We start from the raw sequence: 18,357 nt of genomic DNA on the forward strand, positions 1-18,357 counted from the left end.
AGTGTCTTATTTAACCTTCACAACTCAGGGTGTTGGACACTGATATTATCACCCATTTCAGATGAAGAAACTGAGGCTCAAAGAGGTTCATGAATTGGCCAAAGGTAACATAGCTGAGTAAGGGGTGAAGCCAGGGCTGATGTCAGTGGTTCAGCCACTCGGCCCTTCCCAGTGCTGCCCAGCTGTCCTTGGTGTGGCTTACCTGGCCAGGGCTTCTGCCCTAGCCTGTGGCCTCCTATCCCACTCCTGCCCGATACTCACCCATCCAACTGCCCAGGATGGTGGAGAAGATGCGCTTCTTGCTGACCTCATCCATCTCAGGAAAGGACAGGTAGTTGAAGTGGCGGGTCAGCCGCGGAGTGATAGCATTCCTGCCTCCACCGGGGGGGCCCATGGCACAGACAAAGTTGATGTCCACCAGGCTCTTGAAGGCTCCTGGAGTGGGGGCAGGAAGTCAGAAGGCCCTGCCCAGGGCTACATTAAGACTTTTGTAGGCCCTGGGCACTTTTGCCTTCTTGGGTCTCCTCCTCCATTAAAAAATATATATATTAAAAATTATAATTTACCACAGTATTGGTACATAGACAAATATATTAATATTATGCATTTTAAATGTTCTTTGACCTAGAAGTTCATTTTCCCCTTGATTTTTTTTTTTTTTTTTGCGGTACGCAGGCCTCTCACTGCTGTGGCCTCTCCCGTTGCAGAGCACAGGCTCTGGACACACAGGTTCAGCAGCCATGGCTCACGGGCCCAGCTGTTCCGCAGCATGTGGGATCTTCCCAGACCGGGGCACGAACCCGTGTCCCCTGCATTGGCAAGCGGACTCTCAACCACTGCGCCACCAGGGAAGCCCTCCCCTTAATTTTAAAAGACATTAAAACACTTCCATGGACTCTCTGTGAGTCCTGTGGGCCCATGCCCTGTGCCTACTGCACCTAATGGGTGAGGCCCTGGCCCTGCCCAGCACACCCAGCCCTGCCCCACTGGCCCAGGCAGCCAGCACGCACCGATGATCTTGCGGTCATACCACCCGCCGTGGTCCATCCACTGGCGCAAAAGCTCGATGGGTGGCTGGGCGCCATATGTCTCCAAGGCTGGCATGTTCAAGTCATCGATGAAGAAGATGAAGTTGTGCCCCAGGGGTGGCCCGAACACGCCCTTCCGCCTGTGGGAAGCGGCTGTGTGAGCCCAGCCCCCACGGGTACCAGGTCCTTAGGGAATCCAGGTTGGCAGGATGGCAGCTCCACCTCTGGGAAGCCCTCACTAACTTCAGGCTCCCCCGAATTGCTGAGCCTCTTGAGCAACTCCTTGTCCCATTCTGAGCGTCCTGGGACATTACACCTGGCTGCTCTGAGTCTTGCCTCTAGGCAGATGAATAACAAGCCCCGCCCGAGTGCCCAGCCCAGGGAGAGCACCCACAGAAGGGCTCGGCGGGAATTCCTGATGGAAGAAGGCTCCAGAGCAGTTTGCAAGGGAGCCCAAGGGCCACCCAGGAGGGGAGCGGGGGACAGCAGCTGGCCAAGCCAGGTGGGGGGACATCGGACCCACGAAGGAACTAGGGTGCCTGCCTCTTATCCAGCTTGCTGTCGATGAGGTCCTGGGTTTGGTTGGCTGAGGTGCGGGCAGAGAAGGTGAGGAAGTGGCTGATGTATTCCAGCGGCAGGTTCTTGAGAAGCTTGTTGGAGATGGTGAGGGTCTTCCCTGTGCCTGTCGGCCCAATGCACAGCACCTAGGAGAGCAGGGGGCACAGGGTCAGAGTGCTCTCATAGGGCCCAGCACGCAGCATGAGCTGCCGCCCTGTCAGTGTGGGAGCCAGCCACTCCTGACCTAGGCCTTGGGGTGGGGTGAAGCAGGGCATGGCAAGGGCACTCACGGGCTTGTGGTTGGTGAGTAGCATGTCTAGCAGGTAGGACATCTGGATGGTGTCCATGGTTGGCACGATGATGTTGCAGTAGTTGGTATCTGGCATCATGGTGAACGAAGCTGAGGAGTCCATCCACTTCACCCAGGCAACCTGGAACCACAGGTGGCACAGGGTGGGTCTGGAACCTCTCCCCGTCTCACCCTTGGCCAAGTGCACCAGGAGGGCAAGGAGCGGCACTGCTGGGACTCAGCAAGAGGGTCCAGGTGAGGGGCTGCTTCTGATAGAAACAGGAAGCCCTGTGCCCACTCTCCGCCCAGGGTGGGGGACTCCCAGAACAAACCTCCAGGAATGGGGGGCTCTCTGCACACAGCTGCCCAAGTGAAGGCTTCCCTGCATCCAGCTACCCCAGTGGGGCCAGTCTCTGGGCCTCTGCATGAGGGAAGTACTATGGGAACTGGACAACCCAGAATGCAAAGGTCTTTGCTGTTTAGTTTAGGCTACCCCAGCATGTGAGGGCCAGAACCATGGGGCTGGCATCACCTAGACGCTGAGAGGTCACCTGGCCTGCTCTCCCCCATCATCCCCACCTGCATGCATCCCTCCACCCATAGCCCTGACTCAACTTGCAGACCTCCCTTGATGGGGGTGTTCACTGTGGTCAAGCCCACATGTCCCACTGGGAACAGTACTGATGGTTAGACTCAAACGTGCTCCATGAGACCCCCAGCAGGACCCTATGCAGTAACCATCTCTATAGATGCCTCTTTAGTCCCTCCTCCTTCTGGGCTGGAGTCCTGATCCCATGAGGGTAGGCTAATGGGACCCTCACTAGCTAAGAGGTGAAATGGGGACATCAAGACAGGCCATGGGGGCTTACTCCCCCACCCTTAAGGAGCCCAGCCTCTGGGCAAATGGTGCTTTTAAGTAGAACCGAGTTGATTAATCCCTGGGCGCAGCATCAACACAGGGGAGGCAGTGTGCATGGCTGGGAAGGGAGGCACTCTGACATCTCCCAGTCCCAGGTTCAAGTCCAGCTCTGCCACCAACTAGCTGGGTGTGACAGTTCTGAGCCTCAACTTCCTTGTTTGGGAAATGGGCACAATAATAACCACCCTGTGGGTCTGTGAGGATTCAGGAGATGATGCAAATAACCCCAGCCTGAGACCTGTGACCGTCAATGCAGCCTCTTCTCTGCAGTCACTATTCATCAAGGAGGACAGCCACCACCCAGTGGGGCCCTCCCTGGGTAGGTCTGCAGTCACCTGCTTGCCCTCATCATCCTCATTGTCAGTGGTGCTGCTGATGCCGCCGTCCTCCAGCCTGTAATCAAACACCAGCCCCTCCTCCGGAAAGAGCAAGGTCAGCTGTGAAGGACCAGGGGGAAAACCAGGCGGTGAGACCCGGTGGCTTGTGTGGCTACTTGTTTCTGGGGGCCTGGGCCTGGGGGACGGCCCCCAAACACCCAGCATTCAGCGTATGCATCCTAGACCTTGGACCCCAGCCCGGGAGCTGCCGCCTCTCACGTTTTCTGTCTTCATCTTGATCCTGAGCCAGTGGCTGAAGCTGATGCGACTGGCGCTGTCCCCTGTGGCACCCACACTCCAGATCAGGGAGAAGATGAACCAGGGCTCGATCAGCTCTGGGATGCGACTCAGCTTTTCGGGAGGTATTTTCTTGAGGCCCTGGGGACAGAGGCGGGGACAGAACTAAGTGGCCTGAGGAAGCCAGGGGGTGGGAGGCATCCCTTGGTCTCTGCCATAGTTTTGCGTCTGCAGCAGACTGGACAGGGTGTTCCATGACCCATGTGAGCCAATCTGATTCTCTCTTCCAGGAAACTGGACTTGGGATTCAGGGCCCTCAGGTAAGGAGAGAAGGCCCCCAGCCCACTGCTCAGAGCCGTACCTCTTTAGGCAGGAAGGGCTTGAAGAAGCAGTCCAGCAGCTTGAGGAGACTCATGGTCAGGTTGCTGTTGGTTGAGGTAATCACCTCCTTCACTGAGGACCGGACGAAAGTGATGGACCCCTGCAGGGGATGGACACGCAGCTCTTGTGGCTGGTGGCTATAGCACCCGGCTGCCCCACCTGGGCCGGCACACCGTAGTCTCACTCACCTCCAGGAAGCTGACAAAGAGGGCCTTGAACTGCTCCTCAAAGGGCTTGAGTAAAGCAGGGAGATGCCTCAGCCAGCACTCGACAAAGGGCATGAGCCCCAGGATGCTGGGCTCCAGGTACACCATACCGCAGCGGGATACTGTGGCTGGGGAGGCCACTGCCAGGTCCTGCACCTCAAACATCATGGTCATAGCCTGGTGCCAAGATGAAATGCGTGAGTGGGCCAGCTGCCAGCCTCCACTGCAGGGGAAAGGGCTGCAGAGCCATGGGAAGGGGTTGCCCATCCTGCAACTGTGCGCAGGTCACAGGGCAGGCACTGGGCCAGGAACAGGGCTGGGGTGGGGGCAAATGCAGGAACCCTTTGGTCCTCAGTTGATAATACAGCCCTCTCCAGAGGCCAAGAAGGAGTCTAAGTCAGGAGATTCCTGGGAGCCCTCTGGCCAGCCTCGGGTCAGAGCATTTTGGGGTCCCTAGAGCCTTGGGGATATCCCATGGGAGCTGTGTGCTCTGCTCCAGAGCCCCACACCTGTTTACATGGACACAGGGTCACACTGACCTCCAGGTGTTCTCAGAAGGACTCAAGAGACTGGCTGCTCTTAGGCTCAGGCAATACCCCTCCTTCTCTAAGAACTGCCCCACACTTCCCACCAGGTAGCTGTTCCCATGTTCTCCAGACTCCAGGCACGTTGCCAGTATGCCTAACCCAGACTGGGCCGATATGACTGCAAATGGGCCTGGGAGGCACAAGACAGCATCAATCAGGAGCTGGGGTAGTTGTCCTGGCCCTGGGCTCTGAGAATCACAGAAAGTGGGTCTGCCGAAAGGGCAGCACCGAGCAGCTGTGTAGGACGTGCCTGCAGTACAGAAGCCTGGGGATGGGGAGGGCGCTGTGGCCCCAAGAGGGAAGAGTGGACGGGGATGAGGCTTGGCTAGTGTGGTGTGGCCCCTGGGCCCACCTGGCTGCTGAGGAGAGCAGAGTGAGCAGACAGGCGGACACACCTCTGTGAGCTTGATGATCTCCCCGGAGCTGAGGCACAGCTTCTTGTTGTCATCCAGCACCGTGTTCATGTTCTCAATCCAGACGGCGTCCACCGGCCCGTCGAACATGTACCACTTCTTGTTGGTGTCGGAAGCGATGGCCCCCACCCGGATGAGGGAGGAGAAAATCCCATCTGTCCTGCAGCCACCAGGGAGGAGAGGGTTGTAGGTGCAGGGGAGGCAGGGCAGCAAGCACAGCTGGCTCCCAGGGAAACCTGGATCCAAGTTGGCCCTGCTCTGCTTTTGTTTTCTTCTTAAATATCTTCATTCACTTAAAAATTATAGTAGGGAAAATGGGACTTTTTGGTATAATAAATGTAATGAAAATGTGTGCTTATATTCTCTGTTAGCAGAGTCCTCACTAAAGTTCTATTAAAGGAGAATGAAAAGTAATATCCCCAAAAGAAAAGGAAGATGAGGGGACTTTCCCGGTGTCGCAGTGGTTGAGAATCCACCTGCCAATGCAGGGGACACGGGTTCGAGCCCTGGTCTGGGAAAATCCCACATGCCTCGGAGCAGCTAAGCCTGTGCGCCACAGCTACTGAGCCTGCGCACTAGAACCCATGAGCCACAATTACTGAGCCTGCATGCCACAACTACTGAAGCCCACACGCCTAGAGCCCGTGCTCCGCAACAAGACAAGCCACCACAATGAGAAGCCCGCACACCGCAACGAAGACCAAACACAGCCAAAAATAAATAAATTTACAAAAAACAAACAATAACAAAAAAAACTATAGTGTCCTGGAATTAAAAAAAAAAAAAAAAGACAGAAAGAAAAGGAAGATGGGCGAGGAGGCAACACAGAAACAGAGGTCCACACAGTCTCGGAAGACAGACAGAGGTGGAGAAGGGGTAAATGACCTCGCAGAGAAAGCAGGGTCATGAGATGTATCTAGTCCTTTCCATAGAGCCCAAGAAGCCTCAGATTTCAGAGGCACCAAATGCCAGGGAAGGGGGTGGGTAGGAGGGCATTTTTCTGGTCTGATCCCCAGGCCCCCACCTACCCACACAAGAGCCTGGAGTAGGCATGGGTGAGACCCTTCACCAGAAATGGGGGAAGCTGGACAGGTCCACATTCAGAAAGATAGGTGACAGCCCCTCTCCAGTGCCCATCCCCCACTAGGTTCCAGGACACTGGGACCAAGAAGACACCCCAGCAGGAGACTGGAGACTCCTCTGGAGAGACAGAATAGCCCTGAAGAAAACCCTCAGGTGCTGACATCTCCCAGTTTGGTGCACTTCCCCTAAAATGCACGTCTCAGCCCAGGAGCAGAGGCCCCAAGAGAGACCACCAGCCTCTCGTGGGTACTAACAAAAGTCAACATGTACTGAGAGCTCAGCATGTGCTACACTGTCCCAGCCATCTTCCATAATAATGGTGTCAATTTTATCCCCACTTTGCAGATGAGCGACAAAGGCCCAGGGGGTGAGGTGGGTCACTCAGTAAGGAAGTGCAGTGGTGGGTAGAGTCCCAGTGCATTTGGGCTCCAAAGCCGGAGCTCCTGACCTTCCACTTGGCTCAGGGAGGGAGGCGGCCCACGGCCCATAGCCTGAAAAGGTCTGGGAGCAGGGCAGTCACTGGAGGGGCCCCGGGCCACTCACCACTCATGGGTGAGCAAGTCAAACTCCCCGTACAGCTGGCCCATTGTGATGGACTTGGGGTTGAGCACGTAGTAGTTGACGGCCTCGTACACACCGCCGCTGATGGACGGCTGCCCTTTCAGTGACGTCATGGCAGCTGCCAGGATTCTGTAACACTGGGGAGAAGGGCCAGCCGAGAGTGAGCCTCCAAGCTCCCTGGAGAGCAGGACTGGAGTGGGCTGTGGGCCACGGCGGGCAGGAGGGTATTCTAAAGGCCAAGGAGGCACAAGTGGGGGCCAAGACCCCTGTTGAGGCTGCTCTGCCCTCAGGCCCACTGTCTGGGCACTGGGCTGCCCAGCTAGGCTGCACTTATATTAGTCTTTTTTTTTTTTTTTTTAATACTGGAGTATAGAGAACAAACTTATGGCTGCCAGGGGGAAAGGGTGGGGGGAGGGATAGATTGGGAGTTTGGAACTGACATGTACACACTGCTGTATTTAAAATAGATAACCAACAAGGACCTACTATATAGCACAGGGAACACTTACATTACTCTTGCCAGAGCCTGTGGGCCCAACGAGCATGAGGCCGTGCCGCACCACCGTGGTCTCATACAGCTGGATACACTTGGTCAGGAATCCTGGAAGGACAGGGCAGGGAGCCCAGGGATCAGAGTGGGGGCTTAGATCCTGGTTCTGACACTAGTTTGCTGTGTGACCTGTGATGGGTTACCTCACTCCCTGCACCTCAGTTTCCTCATCTGTAAAATAGGGATGGTATTAGTACCTACCTCATAGGTAGAGGCAGGTGAAGCCCTGAGCACAGAGCCTGGCACAGAGCAGGAATTCTCTGTTAATGGCCAGCTATTATTTCCATTGTGACTATTATTCCCTAATATCCACTGGTCGGGTGTCCATCTGGCACAGGCTCGCTCAGTGAGAAACTATCACAGGCCTCGAAATCAACTTCAGCTCCAAAGCTACCACCCAGCCTACTGAGAGCACAGCCCCAGGGAAGTGCTGGCCAACATGAAGCAAAATCCCAGGGACAAGATCCAGGGTCAGGGGCTTCCCTAGTGGCACAGTGATTAAGAATCCACCTGCCAGGCTTCCCTGGTGGCGCAGTGGTTGAGAATCTGCCTGCCAATGCAGGGGACACAGGTTTGAGTCCTGGTCTGGGAAGATCTCACATGCCGCAGAGCAACTAGGCCCGTGAGCCACAACTACTGAGCCTGCACGTCTGGAGCTTGTGCTCTGCAACAATAGAGGCCGCAACAGTGAGAGGCCCACGCACCACGATGAAGAGTGGCCCCTGCTTGCCGCAACTAGAGAAAGCCCTTGCACAGAAACGAAGACCCAACACAGCCAAAAATAAATAAATAAATAAAAATTTTTAAAAAAGAAATCCTGAATGCTAAAAATAACTTAAAAAAAAATCTGCCTGCCAATGCAAGGTACACGGGTTTGAGCCCTGGCACCACAACTACTGAGCCTGTGCTCTAGAGCCCGTGAGCCACAACTACTGAGCCTGCGTGTCACAACTACTGAAGCCCGCGTTGCCTAGAGCACGCCAAAAATAATGCAGGCAAAAATAAATAATAAATAAAAGATCCGGTGTCGGTCAGGGTCTCTGACTGACCAAGACCAGCACTGTAGGGGCAGCTGCCTGCTGCAGTGGCAGGCCAGACCCACACAGGCAGGGAATGAGCACATCACTTTAGCCCAAGAATAGGGGTCCAGGAGAGCTATGCAGGTCTGGGGGCCCCTGCCAAAGGGACAAAGTCCAGTTATTTGGTGCTGGCAAAGCTGCCCCAAGGCCATAAGGGAGAGAAGAATTTGAGGCTTCATTCAACTCACCTGCTGGGGCCTCAGCAGGCCAGGGGGTGCTTAGGGCCGCATATGTAATGAAGAACAGTGAAGAGCAGGGGTGTGGATAGGCTCACCGGGTGTGGATAGGCTCACCGTCTTCCCCCAACCCAGACATCAAACCCCATTCCTACCCCAAGGTGAGGATGGGGCAGAGGAGAGCCTCTGTCAAGGAGTAACAAGGCCAAGGGTGTGGTCCAAGCTGTGACTGCTCCTCCACAGGGAGGAAGGGCAACACCTGCTTCCCCACTGTGAAATAAAAGGCAATCTCTGTATCATCTCTGTTCCTGGTTCCTGATGCATAGCTCCTCAAACCCTTGTAAACAGGGGTGCTTGGAGAACCTTCAAGTTCCAATATTTAGTCTCTAGTTCCTGACACAGAGCTCCTGTGTAATTTCCCAAGTGTTAGGAACATCTTATGTTATGAGGCAACTCTTGGTGGTGAACTCCTGGGAGGGGACGGGTCACCAGAAGCAGCTTGGAACTTTCAGGCCCACCCTCATTCTCCGGAGATGGGAAAGGGTCTGAAAGTGGAGTTAGTAAGTGACCATGCCTGCATGATGAATCCTCAGAAAAAGACCCCAAAAGTAAGGGTTTGGAGAGCTTCTGGATTGGTTAGCACATCCATGGGCTGGGAAGGTGACTCACCCCAACTCCACAGGGACAGACCTCGCCCTATGTATCTCTTCATCCCGCTGTTCATCTGTATCCTTTTTTTTTTTTTTTTTTTTTTTTTTAAATTTTATTTTTTTTATTTTTTTTATTTTTTTGCGGTATGAGGGCCTCTCACTGTTGTGGCCTCTCCCATTGCGGAGCACAGGCTCCGGATGCGCAGGCCTAGCGGCCATGGCTCACGGGCTTAGTCGCTCCGCGGCATGTGGGATCTTCCCGGACCAGGGCACGAACCCGTGTCTCCTGCATTGGCAGGCGGATTCTCAACCACTGCGCCACCAGGGAAGCCCCCATCTGTATCCTTTTTATCACATCCTTTATTATATAATAAATCAGCAAGCGCTCGTGTTTCCCTGAGTTTTTTGAGCTGTTCTAGCAAATGATGAAGCCGGAGTGGCAGCGGGGGGGCGGTGTCAAGGGAATCTCTGATTTGTAGCCAAATAGGACAGAGGCTGTGGGTAACCTGGGGACCCAATACTTGCGACTAGTATCTGAAGTGGAGGCAGTCTTGTGGGACTGAGCCCATAACCTGTGGGGTCTGTGCTAACTCTGATTAATGTCAGGATTGAATTGAATTGTAGAACACAGCTGTGTTTGAGAATTGATGAGCATAGGGTAAAACCCCATACATCTGGTGTCAGAAGTGTTGAATGTGAGAGTGAAGGAGAGTTTTTCCCTAGACTCCCACCACCTGAAGTGTCCCAGCAGAGATAGGAGCAGAGAGACCCAGCCTGCCACATGCCTGGCCAGGCGGGAGGGACCCTGAGGCTGGACTGCAACCTGGGGTGGCCAGACCCAGCCCTCCTCTGGCACCACAGGACGGTAGGGCCAGGGGCTCACCATCCACATCCTTGAGGTTGTTCTTCTCACAGGCCTTGCGTATGGCCTCATCCAGGATGCCGTAGTCAGTTACCTCCTCCTTGATGGTGGGGAACAGGTCAGACACGATCCCAGAGAAGAGCTTGAGGTCCTCCTGCAGGAACTTGGGCACATTCACGTCTCGGATGGCCCGGAGGCAAATCAGCTCCTGCAGCAGAGGCCCAGGTCAGACACACCTCTAGCTGCTCCAGAGCCTCCCTAGAGCCCCACTCCCCAGACACCTCTTTGGATGCAGCTCACCTCATCCGTGCTGGGGTTTTCTCGCTTAAGGTTCCCGGCAGCTGAGATCACAGTCTTCACAGCTCTCATCCCGAAGTCATAGTGATCCTGTCACCACCATACAGGAGGAGGGGTGGGTGAGCATGGTCCCTCTCGGGTCTTCTGTCTGGAATACTCCCAGCTAACACCTGGCTGTGCCTCATCGCCTAGCTCGTAGTTGAAGTGTCACTTCCCCTTCAGGCCGTCTGCACCCACCTGCATGCCCCAGCCTGGGCCAGGTGCCCCACTTAGGGTTCCGGTGGTGCCCTCTACTTCACTCCCCCAGTGGCCCGCTCCCATTACCAGGTTACCTATCCTGCACCCCTGCTTGCCTCTTGGGCCCTGAGGGCGAGGAGTCTGCCTTGGTCATGGCTCAATCCCTGTGGCCCCAGCACAGCACCAAGGGCAGGGAGGCACTCAAGTTTTGTTCAAAAAGGGGATGAAGGAGTTTCCCATCTGTGCCACAAGCAGACTTGCCTCGATGGCCTTTGAGCTTCCTTCTAACATTCATCATATCTCTCCAGACCCACCCTTTCAGCCATACTACCTTGGCTTTCCCCGCTTTTGCCTCTGGTTCTGTTTCTCTCCATTATATAGCAGGTGTGTTGGAAATAGTTAAACTTATCATTTTGCCTGATGGTGCCAGACCAGGAAGCTACATCTGGACCTGACCCACAGACCAGCACATTTCCCAGAAATCTTGGACTTGGAGCTGGATGAAGAGACTGGGCTTGCCTTTGGGTCATCAGCACTTGGGAAGGGTTGATTGCATTTCCAGAACCATGTGGGGATAGCTGCTCTATTGAGGGGGTATATTTTTGAAAGTGGATGGTTAGAAAGAAGGGTGTGTGGAGGCGCTGACACCTATGGTGTGCTCTGTGGACAGCTGCTGTTTTCCCCGTAACAGAATGCTCCTCTAGCCCAAGGGTTTCAGTGGGCCCCACCTGGTCAAAGGCAGTATGGTCTCCCAAGCCACAGTGATGTTCATGCATGAGCAGGTCACCTAAAGAGAGCCCATTAGGGTGACACCAGGGACTTTTTTGGAACCATTAAGAAACTAAGATGGGAGCATGTAAGCCCAGAGCTAGGGCTCATCTCTGCCACTGCAAAGGGGGAGCCTGCCTGAGACTGGAGCCAAACAGGAAAGCTCATCTGCCAGTGCTGGTGCCTATACCAACAGCATGTGCCCCTAGAACCTGGGCTTAGCTCACTGAGGGGAAGTCCCTGGTGTTGGGAGGTTCGGGTGGAGGGGGTGCTGGTTGTCCCGCTCTGGTCCCACGAGACCTACGTGCACTTGCTCTCCAGCCTTGGATTGTGCGGCTCTTGGTCTCTTACTGGCTGACCCTCGCTTGCACCTGATCTAGCCCAGGTAGGCATCTGTTCCTGGCTCCTGCTCCAGCTCCCCTGTTCACCACATGAGCCTGGCCAGTCTTAGGACCTGCCTACTTAGGACCTCAGTGTCCTCAGCTGAGAAATGGGGATGTAATTCCTATCTCCTAGGGTTGCTAGGGGAAGGAAGCAGCTCTCAGACCCTGGAACCAGGTTAGGGCAGGACCTCACCTGGGAACTGAGCTGCTCGGAGGACAGCTTGAAGGTGGTCGTGATCTTCTTGGCCAGCACATTGGCCTCGTTGAAGCCAAAGGAGTAGAGGGAGATCTCAGCGATCATGGTGTAATCCGGAACCATCATGGCCACAGGCCGGAATAGTGCCTGGGGCACACAGTATACGTGTGGACCTCCCCTTCCCAGAGCACCACCTGCTCTCTGGACTGTCTGGTCCTCTGAAGGAAGCTCCACTGCCCTCCTCCCCCACCGATGCTTGGATTCTCCCTCCGCTGCGCCCCCGTGAGTGGATCCCTGTGCCCCTTAGAAACCGGTCCTTTGTGTTGACTTGAACCTGCCCCTTACCTCCTCCCAAGCCCTGAGGACAAGCCTGGGCCCTCCTCTCCATGGCTGGGGGTGGGCTTCAGGGCCCCTGGGCAGGAGGGCTGCCATGGGGAAGCACAGTCCCTGATGTCCAGCAGCTGTGTGTACTTGCATAAGTGCTTTAGCATCTCTGAGCCCAGGCCACAGCTCTGGTGCTTCCCATGCCCTGAGCCGCCTCCTGGACAAACCTAGGCCCAATCTCACCTTCAGGTTATCGGGCAGCTCCGTGCGACCAGCATATCCCGGGTTCATGGTGATAAACACAGCGCAGGACTGCAGAAGTGGGATCTCAACGCCTTCAAACATGAAGCGGTCCACCTACAGGGGTAGGGAGGGGTTGGCTCACCTGCCCCATCCTCTGGATGTTCCCCCTCATCCCTGTTGATGCCCCTGTCCTGGCTATAACTGGTCGGCCTGGGCTGGACCCCTGACCATGGGCTGGCTCCTCTCTAAGGATCTGGCCTAAGACCTCTGGTCCCAGTGGCTACCCGTGGCCTCCCAGGTCCCAGCTCCCTGAGGTCTTCACATATCTTCTTCCACCCCCATTTCCCAACACTGATTCTCCTTAGACCTGGGCAAGCTCAGCCCTTACTAGGACCCAGGGCCTTACTGGGGTTGGGACACCTGCCAGCCTCCCATCTCTTATCCCTAGGAGAAGACCTCTGACCACCTTGAACAAAACCAGAAGGACAAATGGCTGGGACTTTCCATAACGGTCAGGATGTGCGGAGGGACCGCTTCATCTACTGCAGCTTGGCCTAGGAGCTGTACCCAGAGTCGGGTAAGGATATGGGGCTCCCCGACTGGCTTCAGAAGTCCCCCAGAGACAGCTCTGCTGGGGTCGGGGGGACTGCCCAGTCCCCTGTGAGATGAGAGAGGCTGGGCTTAGGGCAGGCCTGAGCACCTGGCTTCTCACCCCACCAGTGTGGGGGGCTGCAAGGCGGCATGGGCGGGACGGGTATAGTTGAAGGGAAAACGTGGTCAGTTGTGGGAGATGTGGATGGGGGTGGCCCCCGGGAGGCTCACCTGCTGTTGCTGCGCCTTCTGGATGGTGGTGATCTGCTGTGCCACCACAGACAGCACCTCGACATCGATGCGATTGAACTCATCGAAGCAGGCCCAGGCCCCAGCACTGAGGGGAGAATGTTGAGGGGGGATATGAATTCAGAGCCCCCTGGCACGTCCAAGGGCCCCTGCTGACTCTGCTGGGGAGGAAGCCCTCAGTGGTGCTCTCCATCAGCTCAGCCACAATCCCACCGCACACCACTCTGTCCCAGTGGCCGCCAGGGGCGAGCCTTTGACTTCTGTTATCCCATCCCCTCCCCTCCACTATCCTGTAAGGCTCCTCTTGGCAATGTCCTGGGAGAGCTCAGCCTTCTTGCCCTGTCTGTGCCACCTGCACACCCAGCCTTACCTGGCCAGGCCCTTGAAGAACTTGCCCATGGCCATGACGTCGAGCTGGTCGGAGCAGTTGAACACAACGGTCTGGATGGCCAAGGCCTTGCCCAGGTCTTTTGTGGTCTCAGTTTTCCCTGTGCCAGCTGGGCCAGCTGGGGCACCCCCAAACTTGAGGTGCAGGGCCCCAGTCAGGGTCAGGTAGCACCTGCGGGAGTGAGAGGAGATGGGTGTGGGCCATGCACCTTCCTCAGGAGTCCCACAGACACGAGGAGAGAGAGCCCCCATCCCCCACTGTCTTGGGCCCTGTGGAGGGGCAGCTCCTGCTCCTCCTCGTTCTCAGGGCCCCAGGCGGGCCCAGCCCTGGCTTCCAGGGTCAGGATTGGAGCCCTTGGCCACCTGACCAGTGCTCCCCCACCCCATGGCCCTGCAGCGCTTGGCTCAGGGACCTGCCAGGATGGCTGACCTGTGGCCACTCTTCCCTTCCTTTCCTCAAAACCCAATTTGAAAATCCAGCTGCTACTAAATACAGGCAGCCAGAGGAAATGACTGATTGCTTTAGAAGAGAAGTGTTCACTTTGTAAAGGGACTCACCCGTTGTTTCTCTCAAGATCAATTGCTCTCTCCTGTTGAAAGGAGGATCTGACTGATAAAATCAGTAAAGCACACACCCATTAGATGCTTACTGAGCACCACACAGGTGCTAAGAGCTTTACACATCAGCTCTCGAAACTCTCATAACCACCCTGAGAAAGCTGAAGAGGAAACTGAGGCATAGGGGGCGTTGAGCCACCTGCCCAAGGTCGCCTAGCCCATGATGGGCCGAGTCGGTTTTAAACCCGAAAGCTGAGCTCCTAACCTTTGATGGATTGATTGTGCCTTGTGGGCCCTGGACTCCTGGGCTAGTCAGAACTGGAGGGAGGGGCCCAGTGTGGGAGGGTACGTGGGAAGGGGGGCACTCACCTGTCTGTGAGGGGCGTGATCACCAGCCTCCCAGTGTTGCCTAGGTACTCGTAGCCATAGATGAACTTGGCATTCACGGCCCGGATGTACAGGTTGTTATTCATCCAGTAGTACCTAGCTTTGCAGGGAGATATGTTCCCAGGCCATGTGGACCACGGGCCATTGGGCAGGGTATGTGGTAGGGGAGAGGCGGTTCTTTTGGGGAGTGAAATCATCTAGGCGCCTAACTTGCCCCAGGGCCCTGAGGGCAGGGACCACCCCATTGTAGTTGACTCCCCACGTCCCTTGACCCCTCCTGCTGCTGCTCTGGGCCTGGATGTGGCCACACCACCTGCCTCCTCACCTCAGCTGTGAGATCCACTCGAAGTCATTCACACTGACCACGTTCTCCTGGATCAGCTTGTTCACCACATCCTTGGCGTGGACCTCGATGACGATTAGCGCTGACAGCACGGCTTGCTGCATGGGGGACAGCTTCCGCCGCACCAGTGCCACCAGGTCACTGAGCTGCAGGAGCCGGGGGACATCATCAGGAATGGGCAGGGCCACGCTGCGGGCAGGCTTCCCTTCCCTTGTTCAGAGGGTGGGCTTCTGCCAGGAACAACCCCTCTATTCTGGGGGTTTCTGATGGTCTGGGATGGGTGGGGTGCAGTGACCAGGCAGGGGGAGGGCAGGCAGGGCACTGGTCACATGGGAAGTCTGGCAGGGAAATGATAAAAACGGAGGCACATGCATGGCATCTGCCTCCCTGCAGCGTATGGTATCAAGGGCCAGGTGAGGTGGTGGGGCGTGGTGAGGAGCCGGTGCACAGGGTGAGCGCAGGCTGCAGGGTAGCCCAGGAGGGCTCCAGGAGGAGGCTGCCACTGTGACCTTTGGGAGAGGGGCAACTGCTTGTCCTCAGAGCTCCCCTCAGAGCCCACATCCCTCCCACTTGTGGTTGGTCATGAGACACTCATTTCAAGGGTGTCTGACTTTCTACTCTTTGGCTCCAACCACAGGCCTCTTCCAGGATCAGTACACAACAAAGGTCCTGGAGGGCCTGGGCTCTCCCAGTGTGTGGGGTGTTTGTGAAGAGCAGATGGTGACCCCCTTGAGTCCCACCTGCCGGGCGAGCTGGGGGAACAGCTGGGTACTGAGGTTGCTGGCCTCCAGAGCCTCTTCCACCTCCATGGTCCAATAGGTCTGGCACCCGGCGATGGTCACCTGGCCAGGCCAGTTCAGAACCCACTGAGTCCTGAGCATCTGGGATGATAACACAGACGGGGCTGACCTAGGAAGCTGCCAGCCCTGACCCTGCACACTGTTTTTCACTTAAATGTCATCTGTGCTTGTGGTCTCAGGTTGTTAATTCCACCTTGAAAGCAGAGAAGCCATTACGCTCTGGGCCTCTCAGGGCTGGGCAGAGTCATTACTTCCTCTGCAGAGGAGACCTGGAAGCAGAGGGGTGGGAGCCCAGGATTGGGGAACAAACAGCCCTGGGTTCAAATCCTGACTGCCACCTATGAATCACATGCCTTTTGGGCAGGAAACAACTCTCGGCTACTTTGTAGGATAAGGCTTAACCCCCAGGCTAAGGCTTAACTCCCAGGCTAGCCAGTGACTGTGGGGCTGAGAGAGGTAATGGGGGTGAAGTCCCATCCCAGGGCCTGGCACACAGTGAGTGCATGAAACATAACAACAGCAACTGATTATCACTAGGAGCCAGTCTCACTTTTCAGAGGGTGTTTTCAGATTCCTCCCTGAATGGGGCCCAAGGACCCTTTGCCCCCAGAGACACTCTGGCTGACTGAGAGCAGCAGCAGCCAAGGCTGTAGTCTGAGGATGAGGTAGACAGGTAGCCCAGCCCCCGTGATAGAGCAGAGAGGCACTGAGAAAGTAGCAAACAGAAGAACGGGTAGGTTGGGAGGCTGCGCTGGGAGGGGAGGCATGGCTCACTGTGGGGTAGGCCTTGATGGCTCTCTCGATGATGTCCCGCACACTGGCCTTCATGCTGTGTTCCACCTCTCGCAGCCAGTCCTCCACGTTGCTGGACGGATAGATGGAGAAGGACAACTGCACCTCCTCACCCTCTGCCGAGTACATATGTGTGATCTCCAGGTCCTCCTGGAAGAGCAGCTGTGGGTGGGGGGCAGTTAAGAGTGGGGTTACCCTCAGTGTCCCCAGAAGCCCTGCCCACCAGAGCCCCAGCACTGACCCCGCCTGTGCTCTCCACCTTCAGAAGGTGGCTCTCACATTTGGAAGAGAGCTCCACCTTGGCTGGGCCTTCCCTGACTGCTTGTGGGCAAGATGGGACTGCCTTGTCCCCAGCTGTGGCTCAGCCCACTTGGGAAAGGAGGCTAAGCCTGCCCTGCGTGTCCCCCTCCTGTGCAGGCCTGTGTGGTCTCCCTCGTAGACGAAGATCAGGGCAAGGAGAGTCAGGAGCCTCTGGCCTCATGGGTTTCTCAGCCTAGCCAGAACCTCAGTGTATGGCAGGGGCCAGGGATCCCCTGGGTGAGCTGGGAGCAAGGGTCCCCCAACCCTGAGCCAAGGGTTCTGCAGCTGACCTTCCTCCCACAGGCCCCAGGTATATCTCTAAGAGCCAGGAATCTCACTTGCCACCTCATTTCCTGCTAAAGAGACTTGAGGTGAGATAAGAGGTGTGCTCCCTGGGAAGGTGCCCCAGTGCTCCTGGCCCTGAGCCCTTGGCCCAGTTACCCACCTGGGCGATGTTCTCAAAGCACTTGCGCAGGTGGGGCTGCACAGCTGTGGGGTCCTTTGTCTGGGACAAGATCTCGAGTAGCTCATCATCAGACAGGAAGTAGAATCTGCCAGGGGAACAGGGGTGAGGGAGTGGGTCAGGCAGCCCCTGGGTCCCAGCTGCCCCAGTATCACTGACATCCCTGCACCCCAGCCTGGAGGGGCACTGGGGCCCCAGCATCGTGGGCAGGTACTGACAGAGTGGGCATGGGCCAGTGGTGCCCACCTGGGGAAGGCACTCCTCTTGGTCTCCAAGTACTTGCTGAGGCCCTTCTGCACCGTGTCCAGCAGTTTGTTGCAGTCCTGCAGGCTGTCCAGCAGCCTCTGGTCAGAGCACACATTGATCACCTGGATGGCCCGGGTCAGAGAGAAACTGGAAGTAAGAGCGGTCTGACCGGGAAGCAGCAAGGTGGGCTCAGAGAGGACCCATGCCCACCACGTAGACACCCTCAGTGGGGCCCAGGAAGAGATGGGGGCAGGAAAATTGCCCCGAGACAGGGGCTGCCTCCATCACCCCCGTCAGCCCCACAGAAAAGAAGTCTATGATCAAAAAAAATAGTGTTAACCAAAGCCAAGTAATTTGATTTGCTGTAGGACCTGTCAGGGTCTTTAAAAATACTACTGTGGACTGCAAATCTCCAAGAGGAAAACCATCAACTGTTGTGTCTGAGGAGTGTCTCTCAAGACTGGGGAGACCACTCAGGGGGACACGGTCCAAGACCAAAGCCTTAGACTTGTCCTCCAGTCTTTCTTGTTCAGTAAGAGACAAGACCAGGAGACTCCCCAGTGGTCCCAGCTGCCCCCTCCCATCCCTGTGTGAGCTCGCCTCCCGGTTCTCGTAGGCATTCTTCATGATCTTCTTCCAGATCCGCTCCATGGTCTGGTAGCGCTTGCTCTCTACCGGCAACTGCCTGTTGATGTCCTCAGAGCTGAAGATTGGATCCAGGTAGAGCCAAGCCCGCTGACAGTTCAGCCACTCCTCTAGCACCTCCTGGACAGGGTATGGACTGTCAGGGCCTGGGGTTCAAGTTGGGTCCTGTCCCCCATGACCTAGACATTCTAT

General features: G+C 56.2%; 1 protein-coding gene across 1 annotated transcript in view; it reads right to left on the reverse strand.

The window, feature by feature from the left end:
* The window catches only part of DNAH1 (dynein axonemal heavy chain 1), a 72,477-nt gene that overhangs the window by 22,773 nt on the left and 31,347 nt on the right, over window positions 1-18,357 (reverse strand). The window contains exons 21-44 of the mRNA XM_059075942.2: window positions 18,121-18,285; window positions 17,521-17,642; window positions 17,257-17,362; window positions 16,494-16,673; window positions 15,660-15,800; window positions 14,902-15,065; window positions 14,559-14,672; window positions 13,615-13,803; window positions 13,227-13,332; window positions 12,405-12,518; window positions 11,835-11,984; window positions 10,257-10,343; window positions 9,978-10,164; window positions 7,149-7,240; window positions 6,622-6,776; window positions 4,978-5,155; window positions 3,978-4,172; window positions 3,770-3,889; window positions 3,391-3,549; window positions 3,130-3,231; window positions 1,877-2,017; window positions 1,572-1,732; window positions 1,011-1,168; window positions 262-435 (exon numbers count right to left, since the gene is read on the reverse strand). Of these exons, the coding sequence (XP_058931925.1) occupies window positions 262-435; window positions 1,011-1,168; window positions 1,572-1,732; window positions 1,877-2,017; window positions 3,130-3,231; window positions 3,391-3,549; window positions 3,770-3,889; window positions 3,978-4,172; window positions 4,978-5,155; window positions 6,622-6,776; window positions 7,149-7,240; window positions 9,978-10,164; window positions 10,257-10,343; window positions 11,835-11,984; window positions 12,405-12,518; window positions 13,227-13,332; window positions 13,615-13,803; window positions 14,559-14,672; window positions 14,902-15,065; window positions 15,660-15,800; window positions 16,494-16,673; window positions 17,257-17,362; window positions 17,521-17,642; window positions 18,121-18,285 (3,460 nt within the window). The remainder of the gene's footprint in view (window positions 1-261; window positions 436-1,010; window positions 1,169-1,571; window positions 1,733-1,876; window positions 2,018-3,129; window positions 3,232-3,390; window positions 3,550-3,769; window positions 3,890-3,977; window positions 4,173-4,977; window positions 5,156-6,621; window positions 6,777-7,148; window positions 7,241-9,977; window positions 10,165-10,256; window positions 10,344-11,834; window positions 11,985-12,404; window positions 12,519-13,226; window positions 13,333-13,614; window positions 13,804-14,558; window positions 14,673-14,901; window positions 15,066-15,659; window positions 15,801-16,493; window positions 16,674-17,256; window positions 17,363-17,520; window positions 17,643-18,120; window positions 18,286-18,357) is intronic.

The sequence above is a fragment of the Kogia breviceps genome, chromosome 10, assembly GCF_026419965.1.
Source record: "Kogia breviceps isolate mKogBre1 chromosome 10, mKogBre1 haplotype 1, whole genome shotgun sequence".
In the NCBI taxonomy this organism is placed as follows: Eukaryota; Metazoa; Chordata; class Mammalia; order Artiodactyla; family Physeteridae; genus Kogia; species Kogia breviceps.